We start from the raw sequence: 22,283 nt of genomic DNA on the forward strand, positions 1-22,283 counted from the left end.
GTCCTGCAGAGCAGCTCTGGGTGGGACCGCAGGTCCTGTCCGCTCGGGCAGTGGACACGGAGGGCGCAGCCTCTGATAGGCTGAGGGGAGACGGAGGGCGGAGAGGGGGGCCTGGTGTCCGCGAGGGGCGAGTCTGTCGCAGGCAGAGAGCGGCTGGGGGCCTCTGGAGCCCGGCGGGCTCCCGCAGGTGCTGGAAGGGTCCCGAGCCCTGCATGTGACCAGTCCTGTGTCTGGGCTCCAGTCCCAAGGTCGGCACATCCGCCCGCCTGTCTGAGCCCGGCCCCGGCCACACTGCGACGGGGACACTGATGTCCCCCAGCCCCAGCCTGGCCTCCAAGCCCGAGCTCTGTGCCTCCAGGAAGCTCACCAGCTTCCCGCCACCGCAGCCCTGCGGCTGCTGGCCGCGCTAGAGCTCCCAGGCCCGGCCAGACTCTCCTGGTGCCCCAGGCCAGGCCTGCCTGCCAGCCAGAGCTCAGCTGAGGTCACCGGAAAACCACCCCCAGGCCCTGCCCCAGGCGCCGGGCCAGCCTCCCCCCTTCCCCCAGCCTCTGTCACACACACACACACACACACACACACACACACACACACACAGCCATGCTGCCCTTCACCCCAGGGCAGGTCGCTGCTCGGGGAAGCCTGACACCACTCTGGGGAAGGTCCTCCGCAGACAGCTCCAGGGACACCGTGCCAGAGTCCTCCCCACAGGAAACGGGGTGCAGGGGGCTCAGCCTCCCGCTGCAGCAGTGCACTGCTGAGGCATCCCAGGCCGTCGGCTCCGGCATGCTTGCCCTGGGCCAGGAAAACACAAAAACCAGGCCCCGGGGCGCACGGCACGACAGGTCGGGGAGAAGGAGGGGGAGAGGCCAGGACACACCTGTGCGCACGTGCACACACACCCACATGCACACACACGACCGCCCGCTGGGGGCAGGGACGGACCCCTGCTCTCCAGGGCCGGCGTGGAGAGAGAGAGCCAGTTCATCGCAGAGTCACGTCCAAGCCGAACTTGGGACAACTGCTTCTTGTCTCTAGTCCCTCTGCCGAGGGCCTGCGGGACGCATGGGGGAGGGGCTGTGGGGGGAGCGGCGATGCACTGCGCTTGCCTTCCCGGGGTCTCAGGAGCCAGCTAGCCCCGCCCCCACCCGCCCGTGTGCTGGGGGCCTGCGGCCTCACACCCTGGGACGGGGGTGGGGAGGAGAGCCTGGCTGGGCGAGAGTGTCCAGCCAGGGTGAGGTGGGGGCCGTGGGGACAGACTGAAGACTGAGACTCGGGGACCAGGTCACGGCGCCCCGCTCTGCCTCCCGGCGGCGCAGCGCCCCAGGCCACACGAGGGGAGGCAGGGAGGAGCGGGGTCCGCGCCCTGGGTACCTCCGCCCGGTGAGGGGCCCGGCCCTGGACAGACATCAGCACAAGACAGAAATGCGTCGGGGGCTCGTTTAAAATTCCTTCTTTATTAAAAAAGCATTTTCTGGGTTTTTAAAACTTCTCCGGGACATCATTTCCCCCTCTCCTTAGTGCCTCTTCCTGCCGCCCTCACTCGTGTTCTGGAGCCGCGGCTGCACGGCCCGTGGAGGGGCCTGGGAGCGGGCGGGCGGAGGCTGGAGGGCGGGCGGTCACCGGCCAGAGGAGAAGCTCGTTTGCACAAAAACAGAAACCGTGGAGGATGAGACCAGCACACACACGTTTGGGTCGATCCACAACCCGTATAAAAAAATAGACCCAAGTCGTCACTTTACATTGTACAAAATAATACATATTTTTTGAAAAGCACTTATCCATCCGCACACACTCGCTCATACCCATGCACGCCCACACGCACGCGCGCACGCCGCGCACGCGCACGCACACACCACGTGCGCGCGCGCGCAAGGTGCGGTGACCCCGCCCGTCCGCGCGGGCCGGGGTCAGTAGGCGAAGATGACGCGGTAGGTGACCTGGTGGCCGTTGTCCCAGGCGTAGAGCAGCCGGTCCTTGGGGTTGTAGTCCACCTGCGTGGTGTAGGAGTACTCGTTCTCGAAGAGCAGCCGCGGCACGATCTGCGTGTTGGTGTGCGTGTCGAAGGCGTAGGAGATGTTGGCGTTGCGCTGGTCGTGGCTGTCCACGGCGTAGAGCACGCCGCAGATGACGAAGCAGTTGCCGTACAGGTGCCGGCGCAGCCCCGTGCGCCACGTGGTCTCCTTCCGCGTGCTCAGGTCGGCCGCGTTGAGCTTGCTCAGCACGATCACCTCCTGGCCGAAGCCCTCGTCGTCCAGGGCCGGGTAGATGAGCCACAGGCCGTTCTCGTCCACGGCGAAGTCCACGTCCGAGCGGCCCTGCCAGCTCCAGGGCGTGGCCTCCTCGTAGGCCACGTCGTGCAGCATGGCCCAGGCGGCCACGTAGCGGCGGCGCAGGTCGTACTTGATGAGGTTGCGCGTGAAGGCGCGGCTGTAGTAGAAGGCGCCGCCGTACACCACGTGGCCCGTGCCCACCCAGCTGTAGGGCAGCTTGTAGGAGTTGCTCCAGCGGCCTGCGGGGCACAGGGCGGGCTCAGCCGGGCAGGCGGGCGGCCGGGGGTGGGACGCGGAAGGGGTCTGCGCCCCGGTGTGTCCGGCCCGCCCCCCAACTTGGTACTCTTTATAGTGAGGCGCTCAGCCCCGGCCGGCCCCAGCTCCCTCGTGTGCCCACAGGAACGACCAGAGCCCCTGGGCCCAGGGGCCACCCCGTGTGACCCCGGTGGCCAGCTGTCGGGGCCACAGGAAAGGAGGTCCCGGCTCCAGGCCACCCCTCGTCCCGGGGCGGGAAGGAGGGCGGGGCTGGGAGCGGAGGCCGCCAGGGAGTGTGGCAGGGACGCCTGCTCCCAGCAGGTCCCTCCCCGACAGGGGTCCTCCCTCTCGTCCGCACCCCACCCCGCGCTGGCCCCACCCCGCGCTGGCTGTGCAGCCCAGAGGACGGGGGGGGGGGGGGCTGCAGGGCCCCGTGGGCGCACCCTGCTTGAAGCTCTCCAGGTTCCGGAACTCCACCAGCGCGTTGCCGTAATAGTAGTTGGTCACGTAGATCCGCTCGTCGCTGGCCAGGGGGTCCTTCATCCAGGCCCCTTCGTTCCGCCCGTAGGTGTTCTGGGTGGTGGGCCCTGTGATCGTGGACAGCGTGTCCTTGCACCTGCCTGAGGGGGGAGGGGGTTGGGGTGATGGAAGGGAGCCGCCTCCAAGCCATGGCCGGTCCCCCACGGGAGCCTGGACTCCCAGGCAGGCTCCGCCCGGACTAACTCGATGCAGACGTGTCTCAGCCTCACTCCTGCCGCTGCTGTCGAGACTCCCCCCTCCCACTGGGTCCTGTTACCATCCTGGGTCACTGTCACGACCACGCTTCCCTCCGGCCGCCCTGACATCTCGACCCCCAGACCCGCCCCCCCTCCCCCGGATCTCAGCCCCTCGCTTTGCCCCTGCAGACCCAGGACCTGAGACCGCCCCGTGGGCTGTGCCCCTGCCCACCCGCCATTACTGGGGGGCCGTCGCCCCTCAGCCCCCCGTGCGGGGCCGCGGCAGAAACCAGCGGCGAGGAAGCTCCCTCGGCCCGTTGCTCGCTCCACCGGGGACCCACACGCGCTGACACCGCCGAGCCCGGCCCAGGGAGCCCCGCAAGGCCCCACACACTTTGGAGAGGACGCGCCCTTTGGACGCCTCAGCCCAGGGTGCCAAAGCCGGCCGCCGCCAAAGGCCACACAACACCGCTGGCCCGTCCCGAGGCGGGGGGCCGGACCGCCTGGCTCCGACCCGCTTCCAGGCCCGCCCGTGTGCCCGCGCTGACCGGGGCCCAGGCCAGGCGGCGAGGACTCACCGATGACGTTCCGGATGTCATCGGCCTCCTCCGGGTTTGGGGTGGGGCTGGCGGGGGCTGCGCCCGGCCCGGCGGTGGCCTCTGTCTCCGGCAAGTCTGTCCCGACCGTGGTGGGGGCCGCCGGGGCCAAGCGTGTGGTCCCCAGAAGTGTGTCCCCAGGGGCCTCAGGTGGGGCGGCCGGGGCCGGAGATGGCTGGGGGGCCGCGGTGGTGGGCGAGGCCTGCGTGGAAGGGGCAAGGCCTACCTCCCCCGGGGGGTCCGCCGCCATGGGTGTGGCCGGTGCAGGCGGGGAGGTCGGCTCAGTGACAACGGCAGAGACTGTGGGGGCGGGGGCGCTAGGCGTCCAGGGGGAGGCGCGAGGCAGCGCGGAGGACGGGGCTGTGGCCTCGGTGCCCACGCTGGTGGCCGTGGTCGCGCCGCGCCAGGTGGCGGCTGCCCGGCGGGACGCGCTGGCTAGCAGGTCGTCGTGTCTCAGCAGCTGGTCCTCGATCAGCAGGTCCACGCCACCATCCCCGCTGAAGAGCCCATCCTCTGGGGGAGAGGACGGCCGTCAGCCACGGGCGGGGGCGGGTCTGACCGGAGAGGACGCCCTGGCTTGGGAGCAGAGCCCTGCGGGGCCCCGGGGAGGTGGGAGGGGGCCCCCTGGACCGGCCTCGCCCTGGGGACACGGGCCACCGGGAAGACAGTCCAGGGAGGAGTCAGTCATGTGCCTGACGGGGAACTCAGTCGGTGATTAAAAAAGACAACAAACTCGGTTAAAGACGGGCAAAACGATTTTGGCAGCGGCTGGGCGAGCGGAGCCAGGGCTGGGCCCCGAGGGCTGCTGGGACGGGAGGGGCAGAGGTCAGGGAACCAGGGAGATGTGTGTGAGCCGGCCAGCGCCTGCCGGGAACCAGCAGAGGGCGGAGGGAGAGCCGGGGTCGCCCCTCCCCCCAGCCTCCGGTTCTTCACGCCCAGCGACGGCAGGAGACCCGCCCGAGGACCAGCGAGAACATGGGGGCTGTGACTGCGGGGACCCGCGGGGCGACAGGTGGCCGCCCCGGTGGCGCGGCCGTGTTCTGACCGCAGAGGCAGGCGGCTCCCCCCAGCCCGGCCTTGGGGGCCCCGCGGACCCCGACTCACGCTGCTCCTCGATGTCGTTCTCGTCCTCGGGCTCCTTGGCCTTGTAGTAGGTGACGCCCCGGATGATGGTGGGCTTGGAGGCCGGCCGGCCCCGCAGGTGCACCTGCCTGTGCAGCGGCCGCTGGGGCCTGCGCAGCTCGGGCGGAGCCAGCGGCCGCATCCGCGGGAGCTCCACGGAGTTCACGTGCCGGGTTGCGGGGGCCTCCGGCAGGAACGTCTCCTCCAAGGGGACACGAGAGGATCAGGTCATGGTGGGGGCTGTGCCGGAGCCCCGGCCATGCCCGTGACTGGGGCGCGCCTCCATGGGAAGGAGCTCATCCCCCCGGGGAGTGAAGAAGGAGCTGGTTTCATCGTCCCCACTGACAGGCAGGCTGAGGGGAGGGTTCGGGAGGCCCCATGCTCAACATCAAGGCTGCCCCAGGGCCCGGCTCCCCAGAGCAGGAGGTGTGGGACCTCGGGGGTGTGGCCCTCCCAGCCACGGAAGCCACGACGGGCCCCTTCCACCAGGAGGAGGTGGCGCTCCCTGAGAGCCGGTCACTACAGACCCCGCTGAAGTCCACCCAGAGAGCAGAGCTGCTCAGAAGCAACCCCGCCCTCACATGCCCAGAGCCCCAAGGGCCAGGGCAGGCCCCTGGGGGTCACGGTCGGCTGGCAGGGACGCACCCTGCCCCAGGGCCCACTCCTTGCCCTGCAGAGGAAGGAGCAAATAGCACCCTCGGGTGGACCTGTGAAGTCAGGCCTGGACAGAAGGGAGGGTCCTCGTCCCCGCCGCACCCGGGCCTGCGCTGGGCTTCCTGGGACGGGAGCCACGGGCAGGCGGCCTTGGCCCCTCGAGGGGGAGCGCGGCGGTGGCGGCCGAGGGCTGGAGGCAGGGACCCCCGACCTGTGCCCTGGCGACACTCCCCGTCCCCACCGCTTCCCGTTTCTCTGCCACCTGCCAAGGCCGGACACGCCCTTCCGGTCAGTGTGCACCCCTCCCCCACCCGGGCAGGCCGGTGCCGTGGTCCCCGCTTCGCAGAGGAGGACAGAGGCCCTGTGTCCAGGGCCCCCGGCCGCGGGCCAGTCCAGGGGCTGAGAGGGGCACCTGTGGTCACACAGCCTCTCAGCGGGCTGCCTGCCTGCGTGAAGCCTCGGGGCCCACGGCCGTGACCGCGAGAGAGACCCTGTCCACGGGCCCTGCAGCCCGGCAGGCCCAGGGACCCCTGGGTTCCCACTGGACGGAGCGGCCCGAGAGGCGGACCAGGCCCCAGCCCCGGACTCAGGCGCCACCACGGGCCCTCTTAACTGCCGCCCGGCGTCCCTCCGCATGGCTGAGGTGGGCCGTCATTTCCTCGTGGCGAACCCCAGGGGTGGCCTCTGGTGCCGGGCCCCCAGGGACGGGCGGGGCGGCACAGCGGCTCCTCCCCGGAGCCAAGGGGATGGAGCAAGGCCTCAGACGGGCCGGCCGGGGAGCGTGTGATTTCCCCGGGCGCCTGGGGGCAGCCGCACGGGGTGGCGGCGGCCCCGCTGCGCTCTGACCCCCTCTGTGCCTCCACTGCCTGACTTCAACTCCTGGCGTCCAGCTGTCCCTCTCCCGCCCGCACCCGGAGCGGCCGCCAGCCCCCAGGCAGAGGCCTTCCTGGAGAGAGGCCCCCCGCGTCGTCACCACCACTCTGAGAAACTGTGACGTCGCCCGCGAGAACCCCGAGAGCAGCAGCTCGGCCCAGACCCCCGCTGTGTCCCAGCGGCTCGGGCTCGCTGGGGGGCGGGGTGGGGTGGGGTGGGGAGAGAGAGGCTGGCCCAGCTCGGGCCCCCTCCTCCCTTCAGGCCCTGCCCCTGGCCCACCGCCCGGCTCGGGCGGACCGCGCTGACCTCAGCTGGGTGACGCTGGGGACCCTGGAGGGGACCGGGCCTCGCTGGCTCGGGGGAAGTCTCTGTTGCTTGGTTTGCCGTCTGCCCTCGGGAAGCCTGAGCCGGCTCCTGAGCCCACCACACGGTGTGGCCCCAGGACGGCGGCGGTTCCCAGCCCTGCCGCCGGGGACCCTGGGCAGCCTGTGGGCGGAGGGCGCCGGCCAGGCCGCGAGGGTGCCGCCGGTTCCCTCCCGGCCCGGAGGGCCCGGGCTCTGAGGCTCCCCCGCTCAGCCCTGCCCGGGGCCGCCCGGCAGACTCCGCACAGAGCCAGCTCGCCCGGGACTCCCCGAGCCGGGAGTGAACGTGGTTTCTGGCGGAATCCGGCGTTTCCAGGAAGCATCAGAGGAGTCATCACAGGCCACGCCAGCCAGCTCGAGGCCTGCCTTGTCCTTGCTCCCCGGCTTGGACCCGGCCCTGTCCTGAGTCACACTCTGGGCAGGGTCCCCGCGCCCCTCGGGCGGTCTGCCTGCGGCCCTGCCCTCGGAGCTCACGTGCCTGCACCCTGGGCCCGGGGCGCTGCCCGCCCAGCACCCCCGAGGAGCTCCCGGGACAGCGGGCCCACAGGCCAGGCTGACGTCCTGCCCGGCCCAGCGCGCAAGCGACCCGGGCAGCAGCACCCAGCCCCCCCCTCGTGGCGGCAGCCCCAGGCCCCACCCTGCCCACGCAGCCCCTCCACGCACACCTGCCGTCTCGCCCTGCCGTCTGCCCCTGACCGGCGACCCCGGAGAGGCAGCGAGGCGGCCGTCCCGGCTGCTCCCTGGGGCCGGCACCCTCCCCCGACGCTGACCTGCCCCCCACGGTGTCCCCGCTCCCTCCCCGGCTCCTCCTTCACTCGCCCGGGCTGGCTCCCCGGCGCACGCCGGCGTCTTCGGCACCCACTTGGGGGGACACCCTCACACTGAAGCGGTAACACTGAACCGCTGGCACGTGGACGTGACTTAGCCATGGGGGCCAGAGCCAGCGGGCACCAGGCGGGGAGGAACTTGGGAGCAAGTGGGTCTCTAAGCGTCACTCAAATCACACGCGTGTGTGGGTGACGCCGGGCCGGCGGCGCAGCAGAGTGGGCAGAGACAGAGGCCTGAGCCCCTGCCACTGCGTCCCGGCCAAGCAGGGTCGCCCCGCCCCCGGCTCGCGGACCTCCCCAGGCCTCCGCAGTGAGTGGAGTGGGGCGGCCCCCCCGCCTGGCCCCGGCCTGTGGGGGCACCGAGCCGACGACAACTAGGGCGCACGCCAGGTGGGGCTCACGCGGGGCTGGGGCGGGGCTGTACCTCGGGGTGCGCGTAGGCGGCCGCCGCGTCCCTCTGCAGGGCCGAGCGGACGTCCGGGAGGCTGTGCCCGGTGCTCTGGGAGCAGTTCTCCCGGCCCCGCTGGTGCGTCTCGGCCCGGATCCCTTCCACGTCCTCCTTGGTCTGCTCCTTTTCCTGTGTGAGGTTCTTAGAGACTTCCTGGGGAGACACGTAAGACGGGGGTTCCTCATCACGCCCCGAAGACGCGCAGGAGGCAGCCGGCCGACGTCTTCGGCTCAGACCCGCGCCGGATGGGCCCAGACGCCAGCGGGAGGCCCCTGGGGCCCCAGGGTGCGTCCAGCCCTGCGCTGAGGACCTGTCCCAGGGTTCCGGGTCGCAGGCCCCAGGCACCGTGGGCAGCGCCTGGGAGGCCCCGGAGGGCCCGGGCAGCGGGACAGCGGCTGCGGAAGGCTAGCACCGCAGGTCCGAATCGAGGATGCCCTTCCTCCTCGGGCTCAGCACCGCTCCCGGCACTGAGGTCCCGCCCTGCCCCCTCGCGCCGGCTCTAAGGCCGCCTCGGGCAGCCGAGCTCTCAGCCGCCAGGCTCAGGAGGCCGTGCAGGCAGCAAGCAGGTGACGCGCAGGGTGGGCTGGCCCCCACCTGTCCTGAGCAGACAGAGGAGGGCGGCCGGAACGCCCAAGCCCCGGCCGACGGGACACCCACGGCGGCTCTGGGGCCCCTGCAGAGCCGCCCGGGGGAGCCCGAGGTGCGTGCGGAGACCGGCCGAGCTCCCCGTTGCAGTGGACGGGCTCTGTGTGCAGGGCGGGTGCTGAGCCCCGCCCCCCAGATGCCCCGAGCGCCGTGACAACGAAGCCCCGAGAAGGCGGCCCAGGGTGCGGGCAGGTGCGTGGGGCGACCGCGTGCGGTGGTTACGAGCGTGGATTCAGGGGCAAGCATTCCAGCTCCCACCCCAGCGCCGCTGCCGCTGGACCTGTGCCGGGTCAGGTGGGGACTCGAGCGCCTCCCTGTGGGGGGCGAGGGGCAAAGGAGCCCACGCGGATGGACGCAGGCAGTGGCGGTGCGTTTCCACACAGGGGCGCTGCGTGAGTGAGGGGCAGGGGCCACAGCAGGTGTCACCTGTCACCTGGGGAGCAGGCCAAAGAGGCAGCAGCGCAGGCCCCGCCTGACCGAGGACCAGGCCCCGCCCACCGGGACCAGGCCCCGCCCACCGAGGACCAGGCCCCGCCCACCGGGATCAGAGCCGGCCGCCCAGGCGCGCAGGCAGGCGGCCCGCACACTGCGGGGGTCTGTGCCCGGATGGGGGGCGGCGGGCAGCGCAGCTCCCGGGGAAGGGCGCGAAGGGGAGCGGCGGTTTGGAGGAGAGGGCGCGCTCTGGGTCCCGGCGGGCTCCCGCGGTTCTGGGCCGCGGTCTCCGCGACTCACGCGTCCTGCGACGGCAGCAGCGCCGCGGGGTCCCGTTGGACGAGTTACTTCACCGACGACGCTTTTAGGTGAGGGGCTGGACGCGTGAGGACCCCGCTTAGCGACGACCCTCCTTGAGGGCAAGGGCTCAAGACCCAGGAGCTGAACCACGCGGGGCGTCCGTGCGCGCACGTGACGAATGCCGTGGGGAGTGAGTCCGGGTGGTGACACGTGGGGGGGGGCGGGGACTGAGGACCGCTGCCAGCACGGCCCGGGACTCCACAATGGGGGCCCCGGGGGCTTGGCCGTTAGTGACCCTGGTGCCCAGACGAGGTCCCCGGATTCCCGAGCAGCTTGCCAGGTGTGCTCACGCCTGTGGGCCGCGCACCTTGGCGTCGCCACACCCCCAGGGGCCCCTTGTCACTGACTTACCGTCTTCGGTCCCCACGCCAGGACGGTGAGAAGCCACCTCTGGGTCTGCGCGGCACAGGGCTGGGGGGAGGGGGCCCCCAGAGCCCGGGCCTGGCCAATGGCGGAGTGGACGCCCGGCTGGCGGTGGCATCGCCCGATCGGCTGCCCCCAGCCACCGCCATCCTGGTCTGCTCCCTGGGCGGCGCCCTCACACCGAGGGCCTGTGGGGGCCCCTCTCAGGGGCGCAGAGGACGCCCCCACCCAGGGTGCTCTCTGCTCTCGATCCCACCTCCCACCCTGGCAGGGAGCCGCAGCCCTGGCACATGTGCGGCGTGCGGCTGGGCCTGTGGGCACCATGGGGGAAGGTGCCCCTATGGCAGAGCGGCGCAGGAGGCAGAGGGGAGCAGGCGGGCCGGCGACGGGAGACCTGGGCAGTCTCTCCTGGGCACGCGGAGCGTGCACGGCCAGGTGCCACAGGCTGGGGGCAGCACCGGCCCGGGGGCCTGCCGGCAGCCGCCGCACTGCCAGGAAGGCAGGGCCGGTGCACACACTCGCAGACGCCGAGGGGCGGAAGCGTGAGGACGAGGCGGAGCCACCAGGCAGGGAGAAGTGGACGTGGGTGGACGCGGGGCCCAGCGGTCAGAACGCAGCGGTCGGTCAGAGCGCAGCCTGAAGGAGCCAGCACCGCGGGTGTGCGGGTGGGGCCTGGGCCGGGGGAGGTGGGGGAGGCTGTCCCCGGGCACAGACTGGCTGCACCTTGCTCAGCTGCCGGACAGGTGTGCGCTCCTGGCTAAGACTAAGCCCAACGCATTGGACCTGGGGGAGGTGACCAGGGCACTGAGCTCAGGCAGCCGGAGCAGAGGGTGGGCGTGGGGGGGGGTGCTGCTCTGGGCACCAGACGAGATGCCCACAGCACGAGTGCGGCCTGGCTGTGTGACCACACGGGCCAGTGGTGGGGCAGGACGGGTGCTGCCTGCCTCCCGCCCCAGGCCTGGGGCCGACAACGGCGGGGTTGCATGTGCAGCATGGCACCCAAGGGCGAGGTCGGGTCGGTGGGGGGGGGCTGGATCACAGTCGCAGACAAGCTGGTGGAACGGGGCACGGAGGAGGGTGGGGCCTGAGTGCTGGGCTGTAAAGAGACACCCGCACACCTGGGGGAGCGCTCGCTGGACGGCAGCTGGGCAGAGCAGGGCCCCCGCTGCACAGCGGGCGCCACCCCACAGCCGGGAGCTGCGCGACCCGCGGCAGGCAGATGGGTGTGCTCAGGGCCTGGCTGAAGGGCACAGGCTGCCTTGAGGGAGTGGCATGAGCGAGTGTGGGGGTCGCTGGGCCCCGGCAGGGGGAGGGGGCTGGGGTTCCCTGCAGCTCAGCCCGAGCGCTCCGGGACACAACAGGGACCAGGTGGCCAGGGACAGCTGCCGCCAGCCCCTGAAACAGCTGGTGCTCAGACTGTGAGGACGGGGAGGCCGCGGCCCAGTGCCTCTGACCCCAGCTGACCGGCCTGGGCAGCTGGCCTCAGGGTGGGGCTGCCAGCTGCCACGGTCAGTCGCTCCCAAGCAGACAGCTGGTGGGCATCTGGCCCCCGACAGGTACGGGCTCACACCTGGGAAACAGGGCGACTTGGCCCCAGGGTGCCCCAGAGAAGCCCCGGGCCTCTGGGACGACAGCCCACGTTCAGGGGGGCCGCCCGTGACCACAGCCACAGTGGCTGCGCGGCTCCCCCGTGCAAAAAGGAAGGCCTTTATATTATGTTTCACCAACAGCTCGGCATAATTTGGGGTGCGTGTTTGCCGTGCATTTTTTCTTTCCAAAGAAGGGAGTGGCTTACGTACATCTAGTCAGGGTTCGCACCTTCTGCAAAAACACGGTGAGACTTTGGTACACTCGGGGCCCAGCCAGGAGTCAGACAGGGAGACCCCGGACCCTCCTCACCTCCTCCAGCTTGTCCACGCGCCCGACCAGCTTGGTGGTGACTGAGTGCAGCTTCAGCAGGTCCAGGCCATAGAAGGCCCCTTCCAGCATGTCGATGACGGTGGCCAGCTGCGGGACACGGCCAGGGCTGGTCAGAGCCGGGGCGCGGCTGCAGGGGGGCCCGGCTGGGGCCCGATGGTCGTCCTCGGCTCTGAGCACAGCTCCACGAGGCGGGTGTTACTGTCCCCACTCCCCTTTGCGGGGGACTCAGAGCAGACGCTTAAACGTCTCGAGTTGGATGACGCAAGTGGTGGCAGAGTGACGCTCTGAGCCCGTCTGTCTGACTCCCAGGCCCGGCTCCTCCCACTGTCCTCGCTGCCAGGGAAGGGGGACAGCAGGGACCAGCCGAGGCCCTGGCGGCCCACGGGCCGCCCCAGGCAGGCCGGAGCCTCCCCGTCCCAGGGGACCAGGGCCACGGGGTCAGAGCCAGGCCCCAGCGTCCCTGGCGTCACCCAGCACTCACGCCGATGCCTGGGTGTGCGCCCGCGCCCCTTCGGGGGCCGTGCTGGTGGCCTTCTCGCCGTGGCAGCGGTCCCCGGGAAGGACGCCAAGTTCTTTTGGCTGCCGGGCCTGGCAGCTGCCCCCGGGCCCCGCCCCCCGGGCTGCAGCGGGAAGGCGGGCACCCTGGGCTCGCTGCGCCTCCCCTGCTCCTGGGGACCGGGAGTGGCCGTCCGGGTAAAGGTGAAGCAGGTCCACGCACTCCAAGGCCCGCGCCCCCCAGGCCTGTCAGGCTCCGGGGTCCCTCGGGCGCCCCCCCACGGCCCCGCCCCCAGCAGGCCCCACCTTCAGGTCCCGGCCGTCAGCCTCCCGGAGCTTCTGGAGCCTGAAGGCCCCCTCGCAGGGGTTGAGGGCGGAGGGCGGCGCGACGCAGGCGCACTTGCAGGCGGGGCCCGAGGTGATGGTCTCCACCGTGTAGAAGTCCTCCTGCCGGGCGTCCCCCGCCTGGCCCCTCCGGCAGGCGTCCTGGGCCATGGGCCTCACCACGCACTTGCACTGGCAGTTGGCGCCCTCGGACACGGCCTTGACCTTGTCATAGTCCCCCAGCAACTAGACAGACGGAGAGACGGGAAGATGGCAGGGCGCACGCACAGGCCCCGCAGAGGGCTCTCCGCCCCCGCGGTCAGAGACCTCCGGCCACGCCAGCTTGAGGGGTCACCGCAACACCGCCTGCTGCCGCGACAGTTCCCTGACGTCGCCCCGAGTGGCCGCCCCGCCCCCCCCCCCCGGAAGCTGCCCGTGTCCAGGGGCCGCAGCCTTGCCAAAGCCCTCGGTCCTCCCCACAGCCCTCACGCAGACCAGCGCCAGGCGCGGCTGGACGGATGGACGGAAACAGGATGGACGGACCGAGGGCTCGCTGGCACTCAGAGTTGAAGGCCGCTTCCTCCCGCCCCCCTTGCCATCCGCCCTGACTGACCGCCGCCTCGGACTGGACAGCACGGGGGGTGGGGGGCCCAGGGGTGAGCCCGTGAGCCGGGGCCAGGCCAGCGCTCAGGGACCTCCGTGCGGGAGGGAGGAAGGAGCAGCCCCAGCGAAGCAGGGACACCCCACTGTGTTCCCCCGCGCAGTGGGGGCCGGGCCCCTGGAGGGCTTCTCGGAGGCGGCGGCGTTAGCACTGGGCCCCGGAGGACGGGTGAGAGTGGAGGAACTGGGTGGAGAAGTCAGCCAGGGTCACTCAGCTAACGGGTCCGTCTGGCTGCCGGAGCAGTTTCTGAACCCAAACTCCAGGCCAGAGCAAGGAATGCGAGCTGGCAGCCCTTTCGCTTGCACGATGCAAACCATTTCCTCAGAGCGCGGCCCCGCCAGCCGGCCGGGGCCCGGGGCTGCCACAGCAGGCTCCCCGGCGGGCACACGCAGGGGCGCGGGCTCCCCCGCACCCCCCCAGTAGGCCCGGCGCCCCCAAAGCCAGGCTCCCTTTCCGGGCACAGAGACCGGTCCCTTCCGTGAGGCGCACAACCCGGCCGGCAGGTCGTGAGCGTGTTGCCGTGGAAACCTTCCTGGGATGCTGGGAGCAGCCTGGCCATGGTTCCCCGCGAAGGTGGGTTTCTTCGGACGCTGACAGTTGGGTGAGGCCTGCGCTCGGACGCAGCGTGGCCCAGCGGACCAAGGCGGGGTGGTTCGGGGTGACCGGCCCGGCAGGGCCGCCTGTCCACCGCCTGCAGCCCTCTGACACCCTGCCCAGGTCCTTCCCGGACCTGCGCTGAGACCCCCCGGGGGCCCTGCCTTCCAGAGGCGGGCGTTCAGGAAAAGTCCCCCTGTGAGGCGTCTGCTTTCCGATTTGGGGGTCAGCCGAGGGCAAGGGCGGTGCGGGGCGCGCGTAAGCTGCGCGGCCGAGGGAAAGCCCAGGAGACCAGTGCCAGGCTGGCGGAGGCGCTGACAGCTGCCCGCCTGGGGCTCTTTCTCAGCCACCCCTGCTGAGGTCACGGCGACACCCACCGCGCGTCACCGCGCCGGCTCTGGGAACGCGAGATAAACAGCCCGGGAGAGCTGTCCCTGGCAGTGGACGGGTCTGGACAGCCAGTGGGAACCCCGGCTCTGCCCACCCCCAGCCCTAACGGGTCCTTTGCTGCAGACCGGGGGGTGGGGGCGTGAGGACGGAGTCGGAAAACTAGCGAGGTCCTTTGAGAAGGGGCACTCCACGAAGCCCGTCCGTATCAGCTGTCACTCGTCACCCACACTCCCACCCGACGCGCCAGCCCTGGGTGGTCCGAGTTTCCACGCTGCGCCCCAGTCGGGGGTTGTCGGTCCCTCTGTGTCGGGGGGCCTCCGCGTGGCTGTTCTGCCCGCAGTTACCCCATCTCCTCCCGGGCGTCTCGCTCTGCTGTGGGTCCCACCCCCCCCCCCCCCCCCCCACCCCCCCCCCACCCCCCCCCCGCCCCGCCCAACGTCCGTCTTCGCTCACAGTCCTGGCCGGACGAACGGCCACGCAGACCAGGGGGGCCCTGCCGTCCCCAGCCCCGCACAGAGTTTCCGTGATTTCCCTTCTTTCTCCCGAGTCCGTCACCTGGAGAGACCCGAGTCCCCTCCCCAGGAAACTGCTCTGATTCGTCAGGAGCAGACGCCCTCGTGGGCGCGGGCAGGTGGCGGGGGATGTACCTGAGACAAGATGTTCTCCTGGTTGTCCGCTTCGTTCTGCAGGGTCTCGGCCTCCGTGGGGGCCGCAGTCTGGGCCGGCGGGGGCTCGCTGGTTCCTGCGGGGGGCTCGCTGGTTCCTGCGGGGGGCGCGCTGGTTCCTGCGGGGGGCGCGCTGGTTCCCGCCGGGAGCTGGCTGGTTCCCGCAGGGGCCACGCTGGAGGCGCAGCCTGGAGCCACACCCAGAGCCAGGCACAGAACCAGCAGCAGAGGCTTGGCCATGGGGGCGGCAAGAAGGGGCTTGGCTGCCCGCGGCAGCGCCGGAGGTCCGGTCCGGAGCGACGGAGGTGAGAGGGTCCCTCGCCTGGAGTCCGAGGGGGCCGCTCAGAGCGCCTTCTCCAGCCGGGTGCAGCCCAGCGCGGCAGGCGGGCTCGCCCCGGACCGCCCGGACATCTCCCTCCCGCGCGAGTAGCCCGGACTGCAAGCCGGTGGAGCAGGGCCGAGGGAAGCAGGAGGTGACCCGGAGACCCCAGTGGGGACGAAGGGGTCCAGGCCGTGAGCGCACCGCCAGCAGCAGCGGGGAGCCTGGGGTCGTCGGCGCGGGGGACCGGAGCCTGGGGAGCGCGGGCAGACCGCGCCGACTGCTGGGCGCAGAGGCAGCCCGGCGCTTGCAGGGCGAGGGCGGAGCCTCTATTGTGCGGCCTCGGAGGTGCAGCCAGTGACAGCGCGCAGGGGGAGGGGGCAGCGCAGGGGGGAGGCGGGCAGCGAGCTGAGCAGCGGGGCGGAGGAAGCCCGGGAAGCCCGGGGCGCCCAGACCCGCCCCACGGGGCTCAGGGCCCACGCCGCGGCGTGGGCGGGGTGGCCTCCAGCGCGGATGAGGAAGGGAGAGAAGTGACCCTGATCCGGGTCTCCGATGTGCGGCCCCCCGTGCGCACTGGGGCGGAGAGGGGGCGCAGGGTGCTGGCCGGGAGGGCGGGGCCTCTGCCCCGGCAGCGCCCCGCGGACTCGCAGCGTTTGAACTTGGCGCTGCCGCTGCCTCGGCGCTTCGCTCTGGGTGCAGCGCCCGGGCCTGGTCGCCCTCCCCGCAGAGGGCGGCTGCTGAACTGCCCGCTGGCGCTTGAGCATGAGTGTTAAGCACGGGGACAGGGGTTTGCTGGAACATCTCCGACCCTCTGTGCCGGGTGGGGGGCGGGGGGCGAGGGGCGGGGGCTGCTGCTGGGAAGCCGGCGGCCGTCAGAGGGAGCAGCCGGCGCTGCCTTCCGGTTCGCGACGAGTCTCGGGGGCACCGTCACTCGGCGATCTTCACGACGGCGTCCCCTCTCAGCACGAGACTCTGTTACCCTGTCCCCGCACGGGAGACCCTTTGGTGACCCTTCCGTGAATGTCGGGAAGGGCGCCGTGCCTTCGGGGACAGCTGTACCCCAGGACACACCGGACAGAGCTGCCCCCGCGAACACGGGGGAGATGCCAGTGCTGGGCCCGGAGCGAGCTGGACGCCCGCCTCTCCCGCTGAAGAGGAAGCACTGCGATGGCCCAGCGTACACGAAGGAGACTTTGCTGCCAACGCGTGGTCACCGCCGACAGACGTGTAGTAACAGCCCCTGTTAACGCACGAGGCCGTCCAGACGTGTGGTGGAAAAGCAGAGACCTTTGCTGGAGCAGGTACGCGCGCGTGGCACGCTGGACGACGACGCCCCCGTCCCCTTCAAAGCGGGCATTTCGGGACTCACACAGTCCTCCCAGTCTCCATCAGCTGCCCTGCCGCAATTTCCTGAACTCATCAGTGGCCTGAAGTCTCTTCTGTTTCAGCGGTGGGTGACTTTAGTTTCGGGAAAAGCCAGACGTCATAGGGTGCCGAACCTGGGCTGCAGGGGCGCCGAGTCGCCAGGGTGACTGGATGTTTCACAAAAAGTCTCCGCACGAGACAGGATGCGTGAGCAGGTGCGTTGTCGAGATGAAGCTGCCAGGCACCAGGTGCCCGCAGGTGCGGCCTCCTGAGTCAGCCGGACGCTGTCTGCAGCGCAATGTGCAAGCTCCGCGCAAAACTGGGTGCGTACCTTCTGGGGCTCTTGTCGCCCAGGCACTCTGAGCGTGACGGCCACACAGTGCACACGCTCCCTCAGCAGCGCCCCCACCCCCCCGACCAGTGCAGTGAAGTGGTCATTGTTCACGCGTGTGCATCCCAGCCCACGCTCCCTGGCTGCCAGGTGACATCGGTGTCACGCAAATTGTTCTCAGTATATCAACAGTGGCTGGACTTTTTCTGGACCGACCTCTCATTTTTATTTACTTATTTTTAGCCCCGGCGTATGGGCAAAGGCCCGCGCTCTGGGCGTCTGGACTCGCGGTGGGAGCGTCGAGCACACCCACGCGAGCTGCGGGATCTCCTCCGGAGCTCCGCGGGGCAAACGCTTCCACAAAGTGCAGCGTTCCGTTCAGGCGAGTGGGGAGTGCCGGCCGGGGGCAGGGGCGGCGCTCCGGGCTGCGAGGTGTTTCACGGGAGGGCGGGACCCGCCGTCCTCCAGACGGGGCAGCGGTGGGCGAGGGAGGGGAGCAGAGCGGGCATCCAAGTCATTAGCCAGAGTCGGGGCATTTGCGGGGGGTGGGGGGACTCAGAGGAAGACTCGGCCACTCCCAGGGGAAAGGTCAGGATTTCAAGACGGGGACACTTGCGCGCCTTGAGAAGAGATGTTTGTCACCCGAGAAGGGCTCCTTGGGGTTCCCCGGGCTCCTTCGCCAACCAGGGTCTGGCAGCCACCGCCGACAGGCCGCACTCCAGGGAAAAGCCGAAGGCCGCCCGGCGTCCCGTCCGGCACTGCGGTTTTGCCGCCGACCCAGCCCTTATACAGGGGCCCCTGGAGCTGGCTTTCAGCCAATGGGATGGAGGCTCTCCCCATCAGCATCCTCAGGGACCAGTCTGAGTGGCTCCATTCCGACCAATTAGGACAGTCCCTTTTGCACCAATCAAGCTGGGGATTTAGAGCCCTCATTTGCATGAGGGTGGACCAATCAGGGCCAGGGGCAGGGGCTCCTCTCTATAAAGTCAGCTTCCCTCTGGCTCCCGGGGGCACTTTCCCTGCCCTGTGAGGACTGTGCTCGCTCCAGGTCGGGGGTGAGACCCTGCGGATGGCCCAGGAGGCCAGACCAGAGCGGGGCCTTGCAGGGGCCGCCTAGTAGCCTTGCTGTGACACGGCTGAGCTGTTTGCACTGAGTCAGGTTTCCCCTTCCGGGGCTTCTCGCTGGCGTTGAATCGACACCAGACACCGTCGGTGGACAATGTCGTGTAGTTGTAGCGTATCAGGCAGCCTGGGGTCGCAGGGGCCCCAGGCCTTGGGGTCAGACAGGCGGGCTATGGGATGTGGCCCGGCCACACGCTCTGCTGGCCTCGGGCAGGTCCCTCCATCCCAGCATCGGGACCACACAGCGCCCTCCGCTGCTGGCTGTGTTCCTTCCTCAGTCTCCCAGGCCTGAACCTCGACCCCAAGCCCCAGAGTCACGGCGTCAAAGGTCACAGAAGGCGCCAGAAAGGGTAAGTTGGTCGTATTCAGCACGGAGACCCTGGTGGAAAGGTGAAGGTTACTTGGGAAGAGGAGAGATGGTTCTCCTCCGAGCTTTGTGGGGGCGTCGGAACCGCAGGCCTGGGCGCTGACCCTGACCTGGCCCCTCGTCTGGTGGGTGACCTCGTCTGGGGGGTGACCTCGGGCAGGTCTTCCCTGCCCGGCCATGCTTTTCCGGGACGGCCCAGTTGTCATGGAGATCGGGGCTGTATAAAGATCCCGCCCTGTTGCCAAGTATTTGTTGGACGGTGAGCATCTGACCGCACGGCATCCCTTTGTTACGGGGGTGGGGGCGAGGGGGGGGCGTCATCTTCACTGCGTGAACTCAGTGCGGACTCTGTGCCTCGGTTTCCCTACCTGAAGAAAGGACGTCATCGTTTCTGATTCTGCTCCCTGTGGTTTGGGCCGACAGGCCGTCCCCTCTGGAGACTTGTTTGGTTCCAGGGATGAACTTCAACGAGGGGACATTCCACGGTGCGAGAGGCTCCGGGGGGGGGGCTCCCGGAGCCTGGGCCTGGGGGCGGCTGCCCGCCCGTCTTCGCGGGCAGAGCAGCCGGGACCTATCCGGCCTGTGGAGATGCTGCTTGAGGGGGGGCGGGGGGGCGGCAGCAGGGCAGCGGGGTGCTCTCTGGGAGGATGGTTGGCACAGTCCGGCGCAACCCCTGGCCTGACACGGAGTCCGGAGTGAAAACCCAGGGTCCCCCCTCACCCCAAACGAGAGGGAGCCCAGCCGCGTGCCCCGAGAGCCGAGCTCCCGTCCAAGGAGAGAAACACCTCGAGCAGCCTCGGGACAGGGGGTGGGGGGTGGGGGGGGTGCTCGGCCGGGGTGTCGGCGCCCACCCAGGTTCTCTGCCCTTCCTCTGCCGCCACCTCTTCCTTCCGAACACCCGGCTCAAGTTGTTCCGGTGAACAGCCTGGGGGGTCCCCGGCCTCAGGTGCCCTCCTGGGGCCCCCCCAGTCCCTCCTCCTGCCCTTCCCACGGGGGGGAAGCCACTCAGAGCCTCAGGTCCGTCACCTGAGAGTCACAGGTGTGCGTCCCGGATGCGCTGCCACTCAGCGGCTCTCAGCATCGGGGCCTCGAGTCCTGCAGACCTAGAATTGCACAGCATCTTGTCACATGCCGCCCCACACCGCCCCAGGGGGCGTGCGCCGGGAACCGGGTCCCCACAGCTCCCGACAGCCGAGCACCTGATAGGGCCGGGTGCCAGCGTCTCTGCTCACGCTCACCACTGTCCTGCAGCGAAGGGGTTGCTGCCCGCAGCCGCAGGCGGGGACGCCGAAGAGCGAGGGTGACCATCGGGGTTGAGGGCGGAAGGACGCAGCCTGCAAGGGGCAAGCCGGCTCCGAGCGCCGGCCGTTACTCACGCCCGCCCTCCAGCACCTGACTGTGAAACCCCACTTCAGCCCCTCGCCCACGTGCCATCTGCCCTTCCGGGAGGCTCCCCAACACCAGACGTGCAAAGGGGCACGCCCGTGGAAGAACCACCACCTGCAGAAGTCAGGGCAGTGGGACGTCCCACCTGGGAGCCCTGGCACCTCCCCGACGCTGCCCCTCCCCCGGTGGCACGGGAGCCCGGGAGCCGCAGGCTCTCACGACCTCAGCTCGGCCTGCTTGCCGAGGCAGCTGGGCTCATCTCCAGGGTGACCCTCTGAGCCCTAACACTCCGAGTTCTGCAGCCCCCGAGCTGGACTTACTGGCCCTCCCGCAGTGTCCTGGAGCTCCGGCGTGTCGGGGCAGCTCCCCACAGGAAGGGGCTGTTCTGCGTGTCTCTGGGAAGAAACTCAGAGGGTGCTCCACTGAGGGCGTTGGGGATCTGAGAGGTCAGAATCTGGGCAGACCCGTCCCACCACGCCTGTGCACCTGGGCCTCCCCGTGGGTCAGTCACGTGGCCGCCCAGGTCAGTCAGGAGGCCACAGTGCACCATCTGCACCTGGAGGCAGCGGCAGAGGAGGGAGGAGCCCGGCTCTGGGGTCACAGTCACCCTCGGGTGAGTGGGAATCAAGCCTTCCGAGTGCTCAGTCACTGAGGTTCCGGGCGGGTGGTCACAGCAGCTGCTCCACCGCTGACTCAGGTGACCTCCTTCTTAGAGCGAGGCGAGGTTGGGAGGGGGAGCCCGCCCGTCACCTGTGTGAGAAGGGGACCCCCAACCAGCAGCCCGAGTGCCGGTGGGAGCGTGGCCCGTGCTGGCCGCACACCAGCTGTCCTGCACCGATGCACAGGGCTGGGACCGGGGCACCGGGAGCCCAGTGTGGCCCGCGCGGGCTCGGAGACGGTCGGCGTCCCCCGGTGCTGTCCACAGAGGCGCGCGGTCAGTGCTGGCTGCACGGCCGAGTCTGCGAGTCAGAGACGCAGCCACGTGCGGTGAGTGTCCACACGGGGCTGCGGGACAGGTGACGGCACCACCCGTCTGCGTGGGCGGGCGGCAGAGAAAGGCCCCGGGATCTGGGTGTCGCTCCGCGGCAAACGCAGCGGCAGCAGGTGCTGTGGCTTCTGCGCGGAAGGGAGGCCCACAGCGCGGGTGGATGTCCCCCGCTGCCGCTGCCGCCGCTGCTCTGGGGACCCCCAGGCCTCCTCCGGGCTCCGCCCCCCGCGGCCCCGCCCCCAGCTCGCCCTGGGCGGGTCCTGTCCTCCAGCTCGGGGCCCTGACCCTGGTCCTCCGCTGCGGTCGGGTCGGTGAGAAGGTGGCCCTGAGACGCTCGGGACCCGGAGGGAGGAAACCACGTCCCTGCCACCCGCGGGGAGTCGCCTCGCCGGCCCCGCTCCGCTCACACATTTCAACGTCAGGTTCTGGGGGGGCCCTTGGGGAGCTCGGGGCAGTCTGCGTCCTGGCGAACTCCCTCCGACGCGCGCCGCACTGGCGCGACGTCTGCAGGAAGGGGACCCCGCAGGACGGTGCCGGGCAGGTTCCCGCGGGTGAGCGGGGCGGCTGCCGCTCCTCACTCCGCCGCCAGAGGGCACCAGAGACCGCTGGGCTGTAGCCGCCGCCGGCAGGACCGACGGGTTCTGGGGCGGCGGGGGCTGGGGGGCTGGGGAACTGGGAATCCCAGGGTTGGGGGCTGGGGGTGGGGAGGGAGGGGCGCGGCCCGCTTATCCCTGCAGAGGTCTGCGTGGCGGGCAGAGGGCAGCCGGGTCCCTGGGGTCAGGACAGGACCCGAAGTCCAGTTGGGCTACCAGCCAGCTGTGCAGCCTTCCAAAGCGACTCGGCCTCTCTGGGCCTCAGCTCCCGGCTCAGGAAGGGGCTGGGGCGGAAGGAGCGGACCGGGAAGGCATCTCCCCGCAGTGCTTTGAATCGCTCTACGTGCCAGGGAACCCGGGGAAGGACAGAACCGCAGGGCCTTGGGTCCTGGGCCTCTGAGGGCGTCCTCTCCTGGGCACGGAGCTCGGCGGGACCAGGAGGAGCGAGTCTGGCGGGGACGGGGGCTGGGGTGGCACCAGAGCCGCGGACGGCAGGCGGGGGTGAGGGTCAGGAGGGAAGTGGGGGGTCTCACAGATCTCCCCCAATGCTGGACAGGGCTCCAGAGGGACGGACCCCCCTTCTCGGCTGCCCAGTCGTGTCCGAAATGGGGGCTCGAGCCACCGTGTCACCGGACAGCCCTGCCCCGGAGGGTCGGCGCCACATGGCATTTGTGCTTTCTCGACTCAGCCCAGCGTCCTCCGGGGTCCTCCCCACGGCAGCCTGTGCCAGAATTTCACTTTTTAAGGCTGGGTAATATTGCACCGCATGGGGGGGCCTTCTCCCTCCGTATGGAGGGGACGGTTGTCCATCACCTGCCGGGAGGTGTGTGAGCTGCTTCC

General features: G+C 70.4%; 1 protein-coding gene across 1 annotated transcript; it reads right to left on the reverse strand.

Moving 5' to 3' along the window:
* Positions 1-1,435: 1,435 nt before the first annotated feature.
* On the reverse strand, positions 1,436-15,593 carry OLFML2B (olfactomedin like 2B). Its single transcript, XM_045838816.1, has 8 exons — positions 14,955-15,593; positions 12,645-12,908; positions 11,823-11,930; positions 8,100-8,276; positions 4,942-5,161; positions 3,820-4,350; positions 2,969-3,145; positions 1,436-2,509 (listed from the first exon to the last, which is right to left on the reverse strand). The coding sequence occupies exons 1-8, from the start codon at positions 15,210-15,212 to the stop codon at positions 1,908-1,910; spliced, it is 2,337 nt and encodes a 778-aa protein (XP_045694772.1). The 5' UTR covers positions 15,213-15,593; the 3' UTR covers positions 1,436-1,907.
* Positions 15,594-22,283: the final 6,690 nt, after the last annotated feature.

The sequence above is a fragment of the Phyllostomus hastatus genome, unplaced genomic scaffold (assembly GCF_019186645.2).
Source record: "Phyllostomus hastatus isolate PE091 unplaced genomic scaffold, TTU_PhHast_1.1 phas_contig_283, whole genome shotgun sequence".
NCBI lineage: Eukaryota > Metazoa > Chordata > Mammalia > Chiroptera > Phyllostomidae > Phyllostomus > Phyllostomus hastatus.